The sequence below is a fragment of the Thalia democratica genome, chromosome 3 (assembly GCF_965202585.1).
Source record: "Thalia democratica chromosome 3, ktThaDemo2.hap1.1, whole genome shotgun sequence".
Classification (NCBI taxonomy): domain Eukaryota; kingdom Metazoa; phylum Chordata; class Thaliacea; order Salpida; family Salpidae; genus Thalia; species Thalia democratica.
Window position 1 is genome coordinate 51,630,455 of NC_139167.1, and position 16,343 is coordinate 51,646,797.

Consider the following 16,343-nt stretch of genomic DNA (forward strand, 5'->3'; position numbering starts at 1 on the left):
TTTGAAAGCAGCTTGTCGAATATACAAGCTATAATTAACAAAAATATGTTGAATTCAGTATAAATAACTGTGACTTACTTGTAAAAATAAATAATGGCTTTTATATAAGGTTTAAGCATGTAATAATCACAATGGTTTTTTAAGATTTTTATTACGCTTATCAAATTTGTGCATAAATTTACAACTTTATAGGAAAAAAAACGTTGCTCAAAAAATTAACAAGAAATATCATTTTTTAATTTACTCTATAAAAGTATAATATAATCTACAAGCATTTGAATGATTGAAAAGTAGAATAAAAAGTTAAGTATAATAATAATTACAACAAAAAAAACATGTATTAACAATATATTTTAGTTTAATGTTTAACATTCACAAAAAAAATCTTTACAACTTTTACAACAAATAGTTATCGTAATACTTTGTTAACTGATAAAGCACTTATCAATTAGCACTTGGATAATTTAAACTATCATTTCAGCAGCTGTTAGGAATAATAAAACCACTTTACATTTAAAAACTTGACAAACGACAAAAAACATATTTGACGAAAATTATTTAAATTTTTTCTTTAATTAATCATTTAATTTTTGTAAAAAAAACACTTTTTAGAACTAAATAAATAATAAAACATGATAAATGATAGTCTGTTAAATGCGTAAGCAAAAAGAATAAAAACCATTAAATAATATTGTGTGACAAATGTTTTGAAAACAGCATAAAATTGTTGTAAAATTAACTGTCACATGAGCGTTGAGCAGCATTCAAATATGTTGTATAATTTTAAGGTTATTTATTGTCTAGAGAGTTTTTTCAAATACAAGAAGTCATAAAATAAGTTTATGATTTTTCTTTTTTATCATTAAAAAAATGTTTGCAGGAAATAAGCTATAAACTTTCCGATATACTTTTTACTTAACCTACAAACAAAAATTAAACCATACCAGCAATAAAAAAACTAATTAAGCCACTACCTAAACAAACTATAACTCAAATTCATTTTTTGCGTTTGCGTTTTTTCTTAGCCACATTATTCCGTTTTTTCGATAATTTCTTAGTCGTTTTTTTACGTCTCTTTTTTCGCTTACGACGATCGCATTCGCTATCAGATGAACTGCTACTAGAAGATGAAGAACTACTGCTAGAAGAACTACTACTAGAAGATGAACTGCTAGAAGAACTACTACTAGAAGATGAACTGCTAGATGAGCTGCTACTAGAAGAAGACGATGAAATACTAGATGACGACGATGAAGATAAAATTTTCAAATGTGATTTACTTCCTTTAAAGAATTCTCCTGAAATTATCGCTTGAGAATGCTGCTCAACAAACCCAGAATGACCCCATCTTTTCACTTCTGCTTTTGGACTGATAAAGTTTTCAATCAACTTATCAGTTACTTCTTTATCTTTTTTCTTTTTCTTCTTTTTAAAATCGCCTTTCTTTTTTCTTTTAGTTTTCTTTGACTTGCGCTCACTTGAACGGGTTCTTTTAACATTAACTGGTTCCTTACTTGGTCTACTTTCCTTGTATTCTCCTGATACAGTCGCATGCTGTTCGACAAACCCAGAATGGTCCCACCTGTCCATCGCGTTGTTTTGACTGACAAACTTTTCAATCAACTTGTCAGTCGCTTCTTTCTCTTTTGCTTTGTTACTTATCGTAGCTACTGTACTTGTCACTTTGTTTTTCTTCCACTTGCGTTCGCGCAAACGACTTATTTTTCTTTTATTTTTAACAGACTTGCTTTTATCACTGACGCCTGAAGGATTCTTCTCGCGCTTTTCTTTCTTCAACTTGCAACCCTCAAACTTTTCCACTTTCACGCTCCCGCCAAACTCGCTCTTCACCCGGCAGCTCGGTTTTCTTTCTTCCTTCAACTTTTCATCCGCTTGGAGGTGCTGCTTCCACATTTCGTTTTCCTCCTTGAACCTGTTGAACATCTCGGTTTGCACCAGCATCCCCCTCAACACTCGCTTGTTCACTCGGGGACGCCCTTCCATTTGTTTATATTAGTTTATGCTGAAACATTTAATATAAAATTTTGTTGTTGTTCGAGATATACAGATTGAATTGATCGTATATTTGATATTTTTAAAAACTTAAAAACATCATAACTTTTAGTATTTCTTATGTATTATAAACGTAAGAAATTAACGTAAACTAAGACATAGACAATGTTTTTCGTTATTATGTTGTGTAATCTTGAACTAAATTTATCGAATTTGTGAATACTAGTCTTGTTTGGAAAATACGGTAAAATATTATAAAAAAGTGTTATATTAAAAAAAAAGTTTACGTTTGACAAAAAGTCGAGAATTTATGTAAAACATTTTATAGTTAAAAATGAAAAATATCAAAAATTTTATACAAACTATAAAACTGAAGGTATATCATTAAATTTATATTGAATATACTCATGCAAATCGTTACAGGTTTATTGAATATTTTAATATTACAACAAAAACCTCATACTTTTAGAACAGTGATAATAAACTAAAAATTTGAAAACAAAATATTTAAAATATAATTAAGCTTGTAAGAAATACTTATGATAAACATTATTTTATAAGTAGAGTATAAAGCTTAGAACTGCTACAAATTAGCTTCCGTTTAAAACACACATGTTTTCACGAAAACATTGATAAACAATAAAAAGAATCACATAATTTTAAAAGGTAAAACAAAACTAATGTTTTATATCAAATGAATTGTACTAATAAACACGTCCTAAACAAATGCTGTTTTTCACGTCAAACCATCTAAACTCATCAACACTCAGCTCTTTTCCTCACACAAATCAAAAACATCACAGCAAGCAAATCACCGGCATCCTGTACGCTTCGTGGCAATCGTCCAGCGTCACGTGATACACCACGTTCTTCCCTTGCAGCCTGCCCGGCTTGCACTGATCGCCGAACCTCCGCAGCGTCTCCCTGACGTGCGCCGGCTGCAGCGCCCTCTTCTCCGCCTCGTCCGCGCTCACGTGCATGGCGGCCGCGTGCAGCTGGCCCGGGTCCACGCCCGCCGTCACCGGGGTTTTCCCCAGCATCTCCGCCTGCACTATCATGCTGCACTCGATTATTTCGAGAGCGGTCTCGTGCGCAAAGTAGGCCAACAGTTCCCACGAGAACTTGTTCGGCTGCCTGGGCAGGTCGCTCACCGCTCGCGACAGCCAGTTCTGGAAGCGCTTGGAGTGCTTGCTGAAGGAGAACTGGCGGCACTTGGTGTACACGCTGTAGTCCTCGTCGCTCAGGTGCTTGATGCTGTTCCACGCGATGAACGCTCTTCTCTTGCCGATCTCGTCCCTGCCGATGCTGTCCAGTATCGCCTGCAATTTATTACAAGTGCAATTTTTCTATTTGAAAAATTTATTTGCTTTAAAAACTTAACCAATTTTTTTTCAAAACAAATACTCTTAAAATCGATTAGTCAAAAATAAACAAGAGTAAGCTTAAGAAACCAATTAATAAAATACCAATCAAAAAATCATTAATCATAAAAACAAATAATAAACACCTGCAGTTCGCCGGTGCAGTCCATGCTCGCGATGAACTCCTTGCACATGCGCATCTTCTTCGACGACTCGTTCTCGTTCACCGCCTGCTCCTCGTCCAAGTCCCTCTGGTACGTCGCCTTCTGCATCTTCATGTGGAAGCAGTTGAGCAGCCTGAGCAGCTTCGTCTTGTTGTTCAGCATGAGGAAGAGGAACGCCTCGTGCGTGATCTCGTTCGACTGCTGCAACTCGGCCACGCCATTGGCCAGCTTGATCAGCTGCGCGACCTGCGATTGGACGACGCGGTCCAATAATGCGCAGGTTTCGTCCGAGTGGTCGCGGTCGTCGCCGAGGCCGTACAGCATCAGCTTCATCTCTTCCTTGAACGATTCCGTGTAAACGTCCAAGTGGCCGAACTGGTTCATTTTTGTGTGTGGTTTATGAAAATGTTTGCTGGAAAAATTGATTGCCTCGAATTGCACGAATGCTTTATTTAAAACAGAATATGTACTAAATATCAAAAAATACTCATTGGAATAACTAAAAAAAAAAATTAAGAGTACTTTTAAAAGTTATATATGAGTAAAACATAGTTCCGAGTTTAACTATTAAAATAACCAGCTGGTTTGAAAAGTTGATATTTTCTTAAAACAGTAAAAAATGAAAAGTTAAGACTAAAATATGGAAAATAAACTTCAATACAAGATATTTACAAAAGTATGTAAAAAGTAAACTCTGATTATTTAGTAAATAAAATCTCGATCTCAAATCTATAAAAATATATAAACTATTTTTTAAATAAGCGTCATAATAATGTCGTAAACAAAGCTACAAAAACCTTTAATTACTTAACAAACCATGTAATAAATATAACTACAAATTTACTTAGAACAGATTAAATTATTAAAGGATTAGAGATATAAAAACTTGCGACTCCTACATTGAAAGTAAAAAAGTTCATTTGAAATAAAACAACAGAAAAAAGAGCAATAATGAGTAATGCAGCAGTAATACAGTAATAATGTTGATTGCATATAAAAGTAACTGATAAGTAAAATACAATTAGTTTTTATTTGAAGGAGGTGGCAGAGTGGCCGTCGTGCCAAACTTGTCTCAGCGGCGTCCACCAATCACCCTGACCACCTTCTGAAGGGGGAGGCCCCGACCACGAAAGTGGCTTCTGACATGGTTCACATTGCTGTAAGTAAATAGTATAAAAAATAATGTTAACAAACTTATGAAAAACTTAATCAGTGCTTGTTATTTTAGGAAGGTCTTTGTAACTTTTAAGATTCCATTGGCAGCATAAAATATATAAGCAAAAAATACTCATTTTCTTTGTGGTTCTTTTTTTTTACACAATTCTTTTCTAAATAAAAACTACATTTCTGTTAGAGTAAAAAGTTTTTATTAGATTGTTTATTTTAGTAAAAGAATATTTACAGGAAAAAAACTAACTTTAGTTACTCATATACTTTACTTAACCAAGAAAAAAAATACAGACCAGCAATTAAAAACTAATTAAGCAATTGCCTAAACAAACCATAACTCTTTTTTTTTGTTTGCGTTTTTTATAACTGTTTTCTGTAAATATAGAAGTTTATAGCAGAATTTAGCTTAAGAACATTGAAAATTAAAATTTTGGGATCAAAGTTTTAAACAAAATTAAAGACAACTTTTTATTATTTTTTTTAATAAGTAGTAGCTCTATACTTTAATTGTTCTAGGTTTAGTTTTGAATTAATTTAAAGCCTTGTAGTATGTAGAAGATAAATCATTAGTGACTTTTTTAGTTTGCACTTAAAATAAAGAACCAATTTAAATTTCTTTTTTGAAGCATCTATACAAAACCTATACTCTAAAAACAATTTCAAAATGAAAGACATCTGTTAGCTACAATGATAACTTTTTAATTAAAAAACATCAAATACAGAAAAAAATGGATATCTCAATTGGTAAGAAGTTTATCTTGATATTAAATGATTCAGTTTGAAAAAAAATTTGTTTTTAAAAGACTTATACAATAAAAAATACATGGATGTAAGTAAAGTTTACTTTAGAGTGATTATAATCTAAAAACTATTGTTTTTTTATTTTAATAGCATTTTTCCACTTTTTATAAATTGTTGTTTACAGTGTTTAATTTGCTTTTTGGGCCTCATTTAACTTAAATCAAAAGTTAAGTAAACTAGAGGACTTTTATATACAATTGAATTTTTTAAGAAACATTTTAATCTAAATTCTCAGGCTAAATAAGTACTTATTTTGGAACATTTTTGTCTATTTTTGAATTTTGATAAAAATCTTTTGAATTATAAATTTATTTTCTTTCATTGCTTAACACTTATGGAAGTTTTGTATTGTAAGACTATTTACAAAAAAGTAATACTTAAAATACATAACTTAAAAATTTGTACAATTTTAAATAAATAATAAATTACAAAATAAAATAACTTAGGACAATAAAGTTCAAAAATACCCAAAAACCTTTTAGTTTTATGTAAGGTAAACATTATAAAAAAAATCACTAAAAAAATAGTGTTTTTACTTATATTTTAAATAACACATCACTTCTAAATATTCTATTTTAGTTAATTTAAACTAACCTTCCACCACTCTCTGGTCACAGGGTCATCCCCAATTTTCTTCATGTCTCCATCCAGATCATCACCAATGTACTCGAGATGAGCAAACAAAACGCCCAGCTCTTTGCAGTGGTAAATGGTGAAGTTGCGCATGTTGCTTTCAGTGAGCCTTGCTTTCACTTGTGGCCACACTTGACTGTGCAAGCGCTCATACTCTTCCTTTTTCTCCTCTCTCAAGTATATTACCATTCCCATGCGCTTTGAAAATTCTTTATTTTTCTTGTCAGTCATTTTTTCTATTTTATTTACTATCTAAAAACAACATTTTTTTCTTCAAATGTTATTCTTAAAACTAATAAATTTAAGTTACAAAATACCTAAAACTTAGAAGTAATATTTTATTATTTGTAAAGTAACTTAAAAAACCAATATGATACATATTTTTACTCATTTAATTTAGGCTTCAGAAAGAAAATAAGTATTAGTTAAAATATTAACAATTAGATGTTATTTGAAATTTTACAGAAATTTTTGACACATGTATGGGAAGCTGGATTAAGGTTTTATCTGATGATAAGCCAAGAATAATTACTTGTTTGGGATTGGTAAACCTTTAATATAATGAACAAAAAACATCGGCGAAAGTCTGCAGAACAGAAGTCCGGACTTTCGTTTGCCGTGAGACAAGCTCAAATTTAACAAAAGGGTTGATCATGCCAATTTGATCATCAGAACACAAGTTTTGGAACTTGTGGTCTGATGATCGAATTGGCATGATCAACCCTTTTGTTTAATATATTGACTATGCAGTTAATTTTAAAGGTTTCTTTTTCAGTTACATAGTTTGAAAGCTCTAACTATACAATCATTGAAACCCAGTTTTTGTTAAAAGAAAAATGTAACCAGATTATAGTTATAAATATTTACATTAAAATATTTTAAATAATAAGTATTATTTTTTAAATTATCAGGTTAAGATTATTTGGTTTTATAGAAGTAATTGCTTCTACAAGGTTGTCACTCATTGAATCAAAAAAAAAAACTATCCTGAACAGGGTTGCCAAATATTTTGACATATTTTCAAATTTCCTCCAGGTTTTTAACAGTACACATTTTTGGGTTTATTTTTAGTTTAAAGTAAATTTCAAGGTAAAAAACTGTATTAAATAGTATAAAAACATTTAAAAGATGCTGTAAAGCTACTTTAAGCTTGTTTTTTAATATAAAATAATTTTGATAATGACAAATTTTTTTTTATCTATATGATAGATTTTTTGTGTCAAATCAAAATTTCATTAAATAACATGTAACAATTGTTTAAAATTCCAGGTTTTTTTACAAAACTACTCAAATTCAAGGTTTTTCCAAGTTTTTTAGCCTAAATTGTCAAATTCCAGATTTTTCCAGGATTCCAGGTATTTTGGCAGCCCTGTCTGAATAGCTTTAAAATATTTTAAGTTGTTGTATTTTTATCCATAAAAAACTACTTAAAATATTTATAACAAACAACTTTGACTAAGAATTAATTACACATAAAACAAAAGAACTTTAAATTATTCTAAAAATAATTAATATTATAAAATTAATTGAAACTTTTTTATTTATAGCTGAAATTTTTTATCCCTAAACAGCTCTATTTAACATAAGTTCAAATCATTATAAATATATCAGATTTTAAACAAAAAATACAATGTAATTTCTAAGAGTAGTAAAGAGCTAGTTGCAAGGCTAAAAAACTTAATCAACATTTCAAAATCAAGTTCTTGAACAAGTTAGTTTTATAAAAAAAATATATATATTGAAACTGTGTCAAATAAATCTCATTCAAGATCTAGAAAAATATGTTATGAGATTTTGAAAAACTCGTAAAAATATCTTTTTTGTAAACTACAAAAATATCCTGAGTCAGCTTGAGTTGAAAGAAAAAATCATGATACCCTGATTAATACTGAGTGTCCAGTGTGTATAATCCCTGTTATAGTATTGTTAATTTGGATTATCATAATGTATAATTTAGAAGTTTTATACATGAAAATTAAAAAAAAAAATTAGTTAAGTAATGTTATTCATCTTTCACGTTTAGTGAAAATTAAAGTTGTTTCAACTACTACCTCATCTTGATAGGTTAAATTTCAAATAATTTTTAAAAATATACTTCTCTTTTATTTTAAGTACCCAAATATTTTACTGAAAAATATAGGTAAAAATACTTTAAAATAAATTCTACTATTTATACAACTTCTTGTTTAAAAAACATTAAAATCATGCAACACGTAAAATTTATTTAGATATGGCTAAAAGGAAATTGCATATTTAAAAAAGTTTGGTTGAATGATAAGTCTTTAAACAAAAAAATTCAAAAACTTATACCAATTTTTTAAATAAGTTACTTCTTAAGGCAACCCTGATGTATTGTAAATTTGTGTAATTATTAGTTATCGCATAAGTTAATGTTTCCAAAAAAGATTTGAATAGGTTTTTTAATTATATTTATTTTATTTTGGACATAACAATTTGGAGTAGTTTTGTTTATACCTTACATCTATTTTCAGCACTCATATGAGAAATAACAGAGTGCTCAGTTAAAAAAAAAATATTTTCTTCATTAAAATTCAAACGAATAACATGTACTTTAATGAAAAATTTTTAGTTTAAATACAGCATAATGATAAATTTATTAATTTAAGAAGCATTATATTATTTTATTATAAACTAAGGTTTTATATTAGGGGTCAGCAAACTGCAAATGTGCTGCATGATAGCTTTTATTTAAAATGGGATGCTGACTACAAAAGTGATTTTAGAAATTTATACTAGATACTCTAATGTTTGAAATGAAGAGTAAAAAAAATAATAAAAATATGGTAAAAATGAGTATTTTAGTAATTTTTTTTGTAGGTTTTACAAGATTCTCTTTGACAAAAAACTATGAAGAATTTTTAAATTGAAAAATAACAAAAACTGATGGCATGTAAACTTACACAACTTCTGAAAACCTTGATGCAGAAAAGAAATAAAACAAGTTTTGAAAAAACCAAGCTCTACACAAATATTTATAAATCTAATACTTCAGCTATTTTGATTAACAACTCACTTGCCCATTTTTCAGTAATGCACTTTCGTCAAATTAATTTTTTACCCCTTTTTGCTAAGAAAATAAATGTAAGTTTTCATGGGTTAAATACTTACAAAAATTAATTTATCAAAAGCGCTTTTAAAAATTTTTTTACTGTTTTAAACTTGATTTTTTGGTGGGAGCATAACTATAAACTTGAAAGCTAGACTTAGAAAATGGGTTTGGAATAAATTAAGTTGAACAAAAATACTTTTTTATAACGAATTTGAGACTTTGTTTAAAATTATATCAAAAAATTTTAAAAGCTTATAGACAGTGTAAATTTTTACAGCTAAACATTTTTTGTATCTTTTTAAATGGGATTTAGCAGAAAGAACAAGCTATTGTAGAGTACTTAAGGCTAAATTTAAAATTTATAAGTACCGTTACTTTATTTTAAAATATCAAAGGATGTATCACCATTTTGAAAAAATATATAGTTAAAAATAAAATCCAAGTAATGTCATGAATTATGTTTTATGTTTGTTACTATTAGAGTAAATAAAAAAATTGACATATAATTTAGTTTAAGTGCCATTATATTACATATATATATACAACTAAACAGTTAAAGATCTTTAAGGTATAATAAAATTCATTACAATCTTAAAGTCTTGACACAATAAAAATTTTATTTAATATAAACTGTAATGTATTTTACTCTAAAAACTTAATATCAGCAGCAAAAATTTCTATTTCACTACATATCTAAACTAACTATATTTTTGTTGCTTTCTACAAACTATAAAAAGTTTTAACCAATTAAAATCTAATTTACATTTCAAATTTATAGAATTAATAAGTTTTTTTTAAACAGATAAACAATAAGTTATAATAAATATATGTGTTGGAATGTTTCTTTAATGGAATATTTTCATGAAAAAACTCTTTGACTTGAATTCACACATCATATGTTTAAATTACTACAATGAGTATTTAATTTTTAAAATTAGACAAGCATTTTTAACAATAATTTTTTTAAATATACTTTAGAGCAGTGGACGACACACTACTTCGAATTTGTGAACCCTAAATGACAAAATTAAAATTATGTGCAGCCCAATTTGCATTCTTTAGCGATGCTAGTGTTAAAGAATATGTAAACACTTTTAATTGTTTTTTTTTTACTAGTAATTTGGTAACACCCAGTTAAATTTTACACACTAACTTTAAATCTACCAGTTTACCCTATCCATTTCAATAAACTTTTAATATTGAAGATTTAATTTTTACAACAATATTTTACTTGTATCATCCAGGTCTAAAATACTAACTAAATTAATTTAATACATTCATAACTTAAGACTAGACTTAGTTATTCTTAGAGAGCTATGTATGTGACAGCCCTGATGTTATTGACCCTTTCTATACTTTAATTTTATTATAAGTAAAACATAATTGAATTTTTTTGGCCTAACTAATTTTTTGTCAAATATAAGTTGATTAAGCTGATTAATAAAGTGATTTTTATTGTAGCAAAACGCTTTTAAGCAATAAGAGTTAATAAAATTAAACATTAATAGAATACTAACTGTTTTATTTTGTTTTAAGAATTTATGAGATTTGCTCACTTCAATTTTTCTTTGGGAGGCTAAGAGTGGAAGAATTTTTACATAATGTAACAGAATAGAACTAGGAGAGTTCAAAAATAATTGTTTTATTAATAACAAAATAGTCAATTAGATATCAAGGTTGAATATGTCTTAAATGTAGAAAGATTAAAAAAAAAACATTAATTTAGTTTCTGCACAAAAAAAAAATCATGTACCCCAAAATAAGTTTCATGCACCCCAAAAGTCTCGTGCACTCTAAAAGAAATTTCATGTACACTAGTGTGCACCACTGTACACTGCTTTATAGAAATAGCCAGTTTTGTAAAAAGTTTCTGATACAAACGTAATCAAAACTAGTTTTTATGACTTTTTTTTTCAGAATTTAAACTCATTTAAGATATGTTTTTTGACTGTGAAACTTTAAATTTCCAAGAAATGCTCTTATCTCAAAAAATCCTGTTTTTATGAAACTAGTTGTTGTAAATAAAAAAATAAGCATACAAATTACGACAAAAAAGTCACATAGAACTTTACAAAATCTATACTTAAATACAGGATTGCCTTTTGTTTTTTCAAAATTTTCCAGGTTTTCCAAGTAACCTCCAGGTTTTTAAAAGTAGACATTTTTGGGTCTATTTTAAGTTTAAAGTTTAGTTTGAGGTGAGAAACTGTGTTAAATAGTATAAAAACATTATTTAAAAGATACTAATAAGTTATAAAGTACAGTGCTTATTCACTTATCCGGACTTTACTTATCTGGACAGTTTTGGTCAGAGAAAATTAAAAAAAGATTCAGTTTTAAACCTAACATTTTTGAATGATACAAATATTTAAGCTTATTATCGGTGTCAGCAAGAAGCAACTCCAGAAAAAATTTCACAACTTATTATATTCCATAAGTTTTCTGCTGAAAAACGTGAACAAACTATAAAAAGAAACATCTATTCTTTCTTATTTTAGTAAAACTTGAAATAAAAACTAGTTTGTTAGGAGTGATATGTTTCCATTTATTTGACTTTATCTCAGTAAAAGTTTATCTTTTTTTTATGTCTGTTTTTTTTTTGTTTAAAATGTATATTTATTTATTTAGAAAGATAGGTTTACATTATTTTTGGTTTTAAAAATATATTTGATTTATATTTTCTCTTAAAAAAATTAATCTTTTTTAAAACAAATAGTTAGAGCAGGTGGAATTACAAATGATGACCTTCAAAAAATGTATATTGTTGCAGAGGGTTATTAAGTCTGATGTTTTTCTACCTTAGAAAAAATAAACTAATTAACCTTAAATTCAGCTTTGATTATTTATCACTTTATAATATATTACTCAAATTACTATGTATTTGTTTTTACCATAACACTTTTATTATTCATTGCATCATATGTAGCAGTTATAATATTATATAAGAAAATTGATTTTTTGTACTTATTCGGAATTTCGGTTATCCAGACATGTTTACAGAAAAATCTTGCCCAACGCGTCCGGATAAGTGAATAAGCACTGTATTAGAAAAAATCCTACAAAGTGAAAATATCACTAATTGGACCTAGTTCAGCTTCTATTACTAGACCAACATTTTAATCAAAGGACAGCATCTAAAATGCTGTCTGTTAATAAATTTACCTTTAAATACTTAAGTGAATCTTTGCAAGGAAGCACAAGTCATTTAAAATGGAAAACTATTTGTAATAAAGAAATTATACATATATATTCTAATGTTTGAAACTTTTAATAAAGGTCATAAGGGGTTTAAGGAACTTTTTTTTCATTAAAATTTTCTGAAAATTTCATGTGAAAACCAAATCCAAGATTTCATACACTCATTTTTATAATTGATAAATTGGCAGAAACTTAAAAATAATTTTCTTTTTTATTAGATATCCCTCCTTTACTAGTTCCTTAACTTTTTACTCTTTGTCCTCTTATTAGTTACTGTCACTATTAAATTTAGAGTAATATCACCAACTTTGGGAAACCGTAGTCTAAACTGTGAACAATAAGTCACTTTTTTTATAAAAATAAAAACTAAATTAACTTCTGAAATATAGCTACAAAATAAATTCAGTTTTGTTTTAAGTTTCAGATAAAAAATGTGATCTAAATATTTTTTATTATCAAACTCTTAAAAATTAAAAAAAAACAATTTAACTCAAAACGTTTTAAGTTTTGTTTTTTTTTCATATAAAGACTTTAAATTTTAACAAAATGTCAAAGCATTTTTTAAATGTTTCAAAACCTCTAATGCTCTAAAGTTAATGTTTTGTTTAGTATTAAAAAACTCTTTTTGGTAAATGATTTTAATACTATAAGGGGGTAACTGCACAAATATAAAAAAACCTGTTTAAAAATTAAAATAAATAATAAGAAAAAATAACCAAATTAATGAACAGAATGTTTTATTTTTGACTAGATAACAGCCAGCTAAACAATAATTTAAAACTTTATTACAATTAAGTGTTTTATTTTTTGTTTCAATTTTTTTTTATCAGGCTTTTTGTTTATTCTATTAAGTGAGTTTAAGCAGCATTAATATTATTTGTTTTGTAGTGCTGTTAGTGGTTTCTTTTTTCAAAAATTGTTAGAAAAAAAAATAAACTAAAAAAAAAAAGTGTTTTTCTTTTGTCAGAAAAATTTTATTTTTAATTTTTTTCAATTATTCTGACAGAATTTTATAAATATTACAAGAAACATTTCCAAAAATTTGAGGTAACTATCTCAAAAAAACATATGAGGAAATAGATTTTTAGTGATTTCTAGTTATTTGCCGTTTTAGTTTCTGCTTTCCATAAGGTACCTATTGTAGTCTCCAACTTTGACCAGCTATATCTCACAAATTACTTTAAGAGTTTTAAAAATCTGTAAAAAGCAACTTGTAGCTTAGTTGAAACTTTATAAAATAAGACCAAATTGTGAAAAAGTGATTTACTCCCTTATGCCCTTAAGGTCTGATCTTAAGTTTTTTAAGTCATGTAAATACATTAAGATGACTTTTATTTAAGTTTGTTAAGTTCATTTATGGATTCATACTATGTAATTTTAATGAATGTCAAAAATTAAAAACTTTGGTCCAAGGACATAGTGTACAAAATAAATCTTTTGCTTATCAAGTTATACACCAAGATACAGTTTAATGTCTTGTACAGGACAAGTTAAAACTTATTTGCTCTACTAAAATAGGTTTATTCAGATAGGAGAAGTTCATCAAGTTTGTATTTTTATATACTACAAGAATAGAGAAGTAAGAAGTACCATAAACTTTATATGAGAGAATATAAGCATTTTAATGTTTTACATTTATACTTTAGCTTACCTGGGTTGCCACTAATTGAGTCAAAAAAACTGACCTGAAAGACTAAAAACTACCTTTTTGTCTCTGGCACAAACTACTTATACCTCATGTTCATTTTTTTCTTAATAATTAAAAGGAAGGCTGTATGTATATTGTGTACACTTCTGCATTAAATGTTCAGTAAACTTATAATAAATACTGTTTTCAAAGATTCAACCTTAAAAGTTTAAGTCAATTAACATTATAAAATTAAATTTGTGGATAATTCTATGTAAAAATGTTAGTTTACTATTTATTATTATTACTATTAGTTTAATTATTAAAAATAGTTTGACCTTTTGACATTCTAATTGACTAACTTAAATCTTACCATGATAAAATAATCATTTGAATGCAGATTCATTAAGGCCATAGGGGGGGGGGGGGGTAAAACACAAATTTTTTGCAGTTGCAAATTTTTTGCAGTTGAATTTTCTCAGAAATTTTAAAAATTACTAAAAATCTATCTCCTCCTTCATTTTTCAAGCAATCTTATTCAAATTTTCAGGAAATGTTCCTTACATTATAAGAAAAAAACGATAATGATGAACTTCAATAATTTAAAATATAAAAAGTTTATGACAAAAATAAAAAAAAGTCTTTTTATTTCAAAAAAAAATATGTTTTTACTTAATTTTTTTTTAATTTACAAATAACGTTTTTTTGTTATTGTATAAAGATTAGACTGTAAAACTTTGAATAAGATTGCTTGAAAAATGTAGGATAAAATAGATTTTAAACAAAAAAGTCTTTTTTTGCTGTTTTAGTTTTCCCTTCCCATAGGGAACCTATTATGCAGCCCGACTTTGGATGGTCATATCTCAAAAAATAATTCCAATATTTTAAAACCATAAAAAGCATCTTAAAGCTTAGAAACAATTCTATAAAATAAGATCAACTCGAAAAAACTATGGCCTTAACTTAAATTATTATTAAACAGTTTAATATAAATTCATATAATAATCAATATTAACTTTAGATTTAAAACAACAAATACAATGTTATTTCTAAAAATAGTAAAAAAATAGCTGCAAGGGTAAAAAAAGTTTAATTAAGCGTTTCTAAAACAATAAAAATCATTCTCTTGAAAATAATTGGTTATATAAAATAACAATTTATTGAAACTGGATCAACTAGATCTCATTCTAGATATATAAAAAAAATCTGTCTTGAGTTTTTTTTATCTTAAAACTATCCTTAGATTTATATAAAAAATCAAAACCTTTTAAAGTCATACTGAGCTTAAGAAAAAATCAAAAAATCCGGAGTTGTCCTGAGAATTTCAAAAAAAAATAAAAAGTATACCGAGTTATCCTTAGTAACCCTGAATGTGTGGCAGCTCTGGTTTATTTATCAACAATTTAAGTTAACTTTTTATTTTTTCTAACCAGGGAAACAGAATAAATAGATTCCAGATGATAAAATATTTTAGAAATTGATACCTTAAGTTCCAAATGATGTTCTACCAATGTGATAGATAGTCATGATTTTGTTTTACTAATTTTCATGTTCAGTATTGGCAGTTATTGGATGGTAAAAGTGCTTACAACTTGTTTTAATTTTATAATTGTATCAGTAAAAATTTGCCATACTTGAATATAAATAAATTTTATCTAATATTCAAAGTTAAAAATGTTTGTTTGCAAAAATAATTAATAAGTCATGATTTTGTGCGCTTAGTTTAACCTGAAATAAATAAAAAACTTTTAAAGGAATTTTTTATTTTGCTATTTACTAGTTCATGCATAATACTTTGACAGGATTTGATGTTGAGCACGATAAAAATACACTTGCTGATTTTGCTCATTCACAAAGTATAATAATGATTTAAAAAAAATTTAAATTTGTAATTTTTTAAACATGTAGATATAGTTTATTAAACTAGAAAACATACACTTAAAATGTTTAGTGAATGAAAAAACCTTTCAATTATCAAGTTGAACACCACGGATACCTTTTGACGTCTTTTTATTATTGATTTAATTATAGATTATATATAGACTATTGAGTTCAAAGTTTTGGTCTAGTGTCCTAAAGAGTTTTAGAAATTTATGAAATACTAATTTTAAATATAGTTTTAAGTATTTTTATTTAACTATACCAATTTTATTTAAACTATTATTTTATTATTATTATGTAAATTTTTTTTATATAATTACTAAAGGTCTATATTTTGAGTGCTTCAGGTTGTGTGCTTTATAATAACATACTGGATTTTGTTTCATGCTGTGTACATGAGTTTATAATGATTCTCTTTTATTTCA

The 16,343-nt window shown here is 27.0% G+C and overlaps 2 protein-coding genes across 4 annotated transcripts; both read right to left on the reverse strand.

The window, feature by feature from the left end:
* Nucleotides 1–211: 211 nt before the first annotated feature.
* Nucleotides 212–4,052, reverse strand: LOC145831206 (transcription initiation protein SPT3 homolog). Of its 3 annotated transcripts, XM_082938346.1 has the most exons (3): nt 3,521–4,052; nt 2,829–3,332; nt 1,871–2,023 (listed from the first exon to the last, which is right to left on the reverse strand). In XM_082938346.1, the coding sequence occupies exons 1-3, from the start codon at nt 3,920–3,922 to the stop codon at nt 2,009–2,011; spliced, it is 921 nt and encodes a 306-aa protein (XP_082794472.1). In that variant the 5' UTR covers nt 3,923–4,052; the 3' UTR covers nt 1,871–2,008. The 3 variants fall into 3 exon arrangements, with proteins under 3 accessions (XP_082794470.1, XP_082794472.1, XP_082794471.1); XM_082938344.1 differs by lacking the exon at nt 3,521–4,052 and having other exon boundaries at nt 212–2,023; nt 2,829–2,926; XM_082938345.1 differs by lacking the exon at nt 1,871–2,023 and having other exon boundaries at nt 2,498–3,332.
* A 9-nt stretch (nt 4,053–4,061) lies between these two features.
* LOC145831207 (L-rhamnose mutarotase-like) lies at nt 4,062–6,383 on the reverse strand. The gene is made up of 2 exons (XM_082938347.1): nt 6,104–6,383; nt 4,062–4,695 (listed from the first exon to the last, which is right to left on the reverse strand). The coding sequence occupies exons 1-2, from the start codon at nt 6,371–6,373 to the stop codon at nt 4,567–4,569; spliced, it is 399 nt and encodes a 132-aa protein (XP_082794473.1). The 5' UTR covers nt 6,374–6,383; the 3' UTR covers nt 4,062–4,566.
* Nucleotides 6,384–16,343: the final 9,960 nt, after the last annotated feature.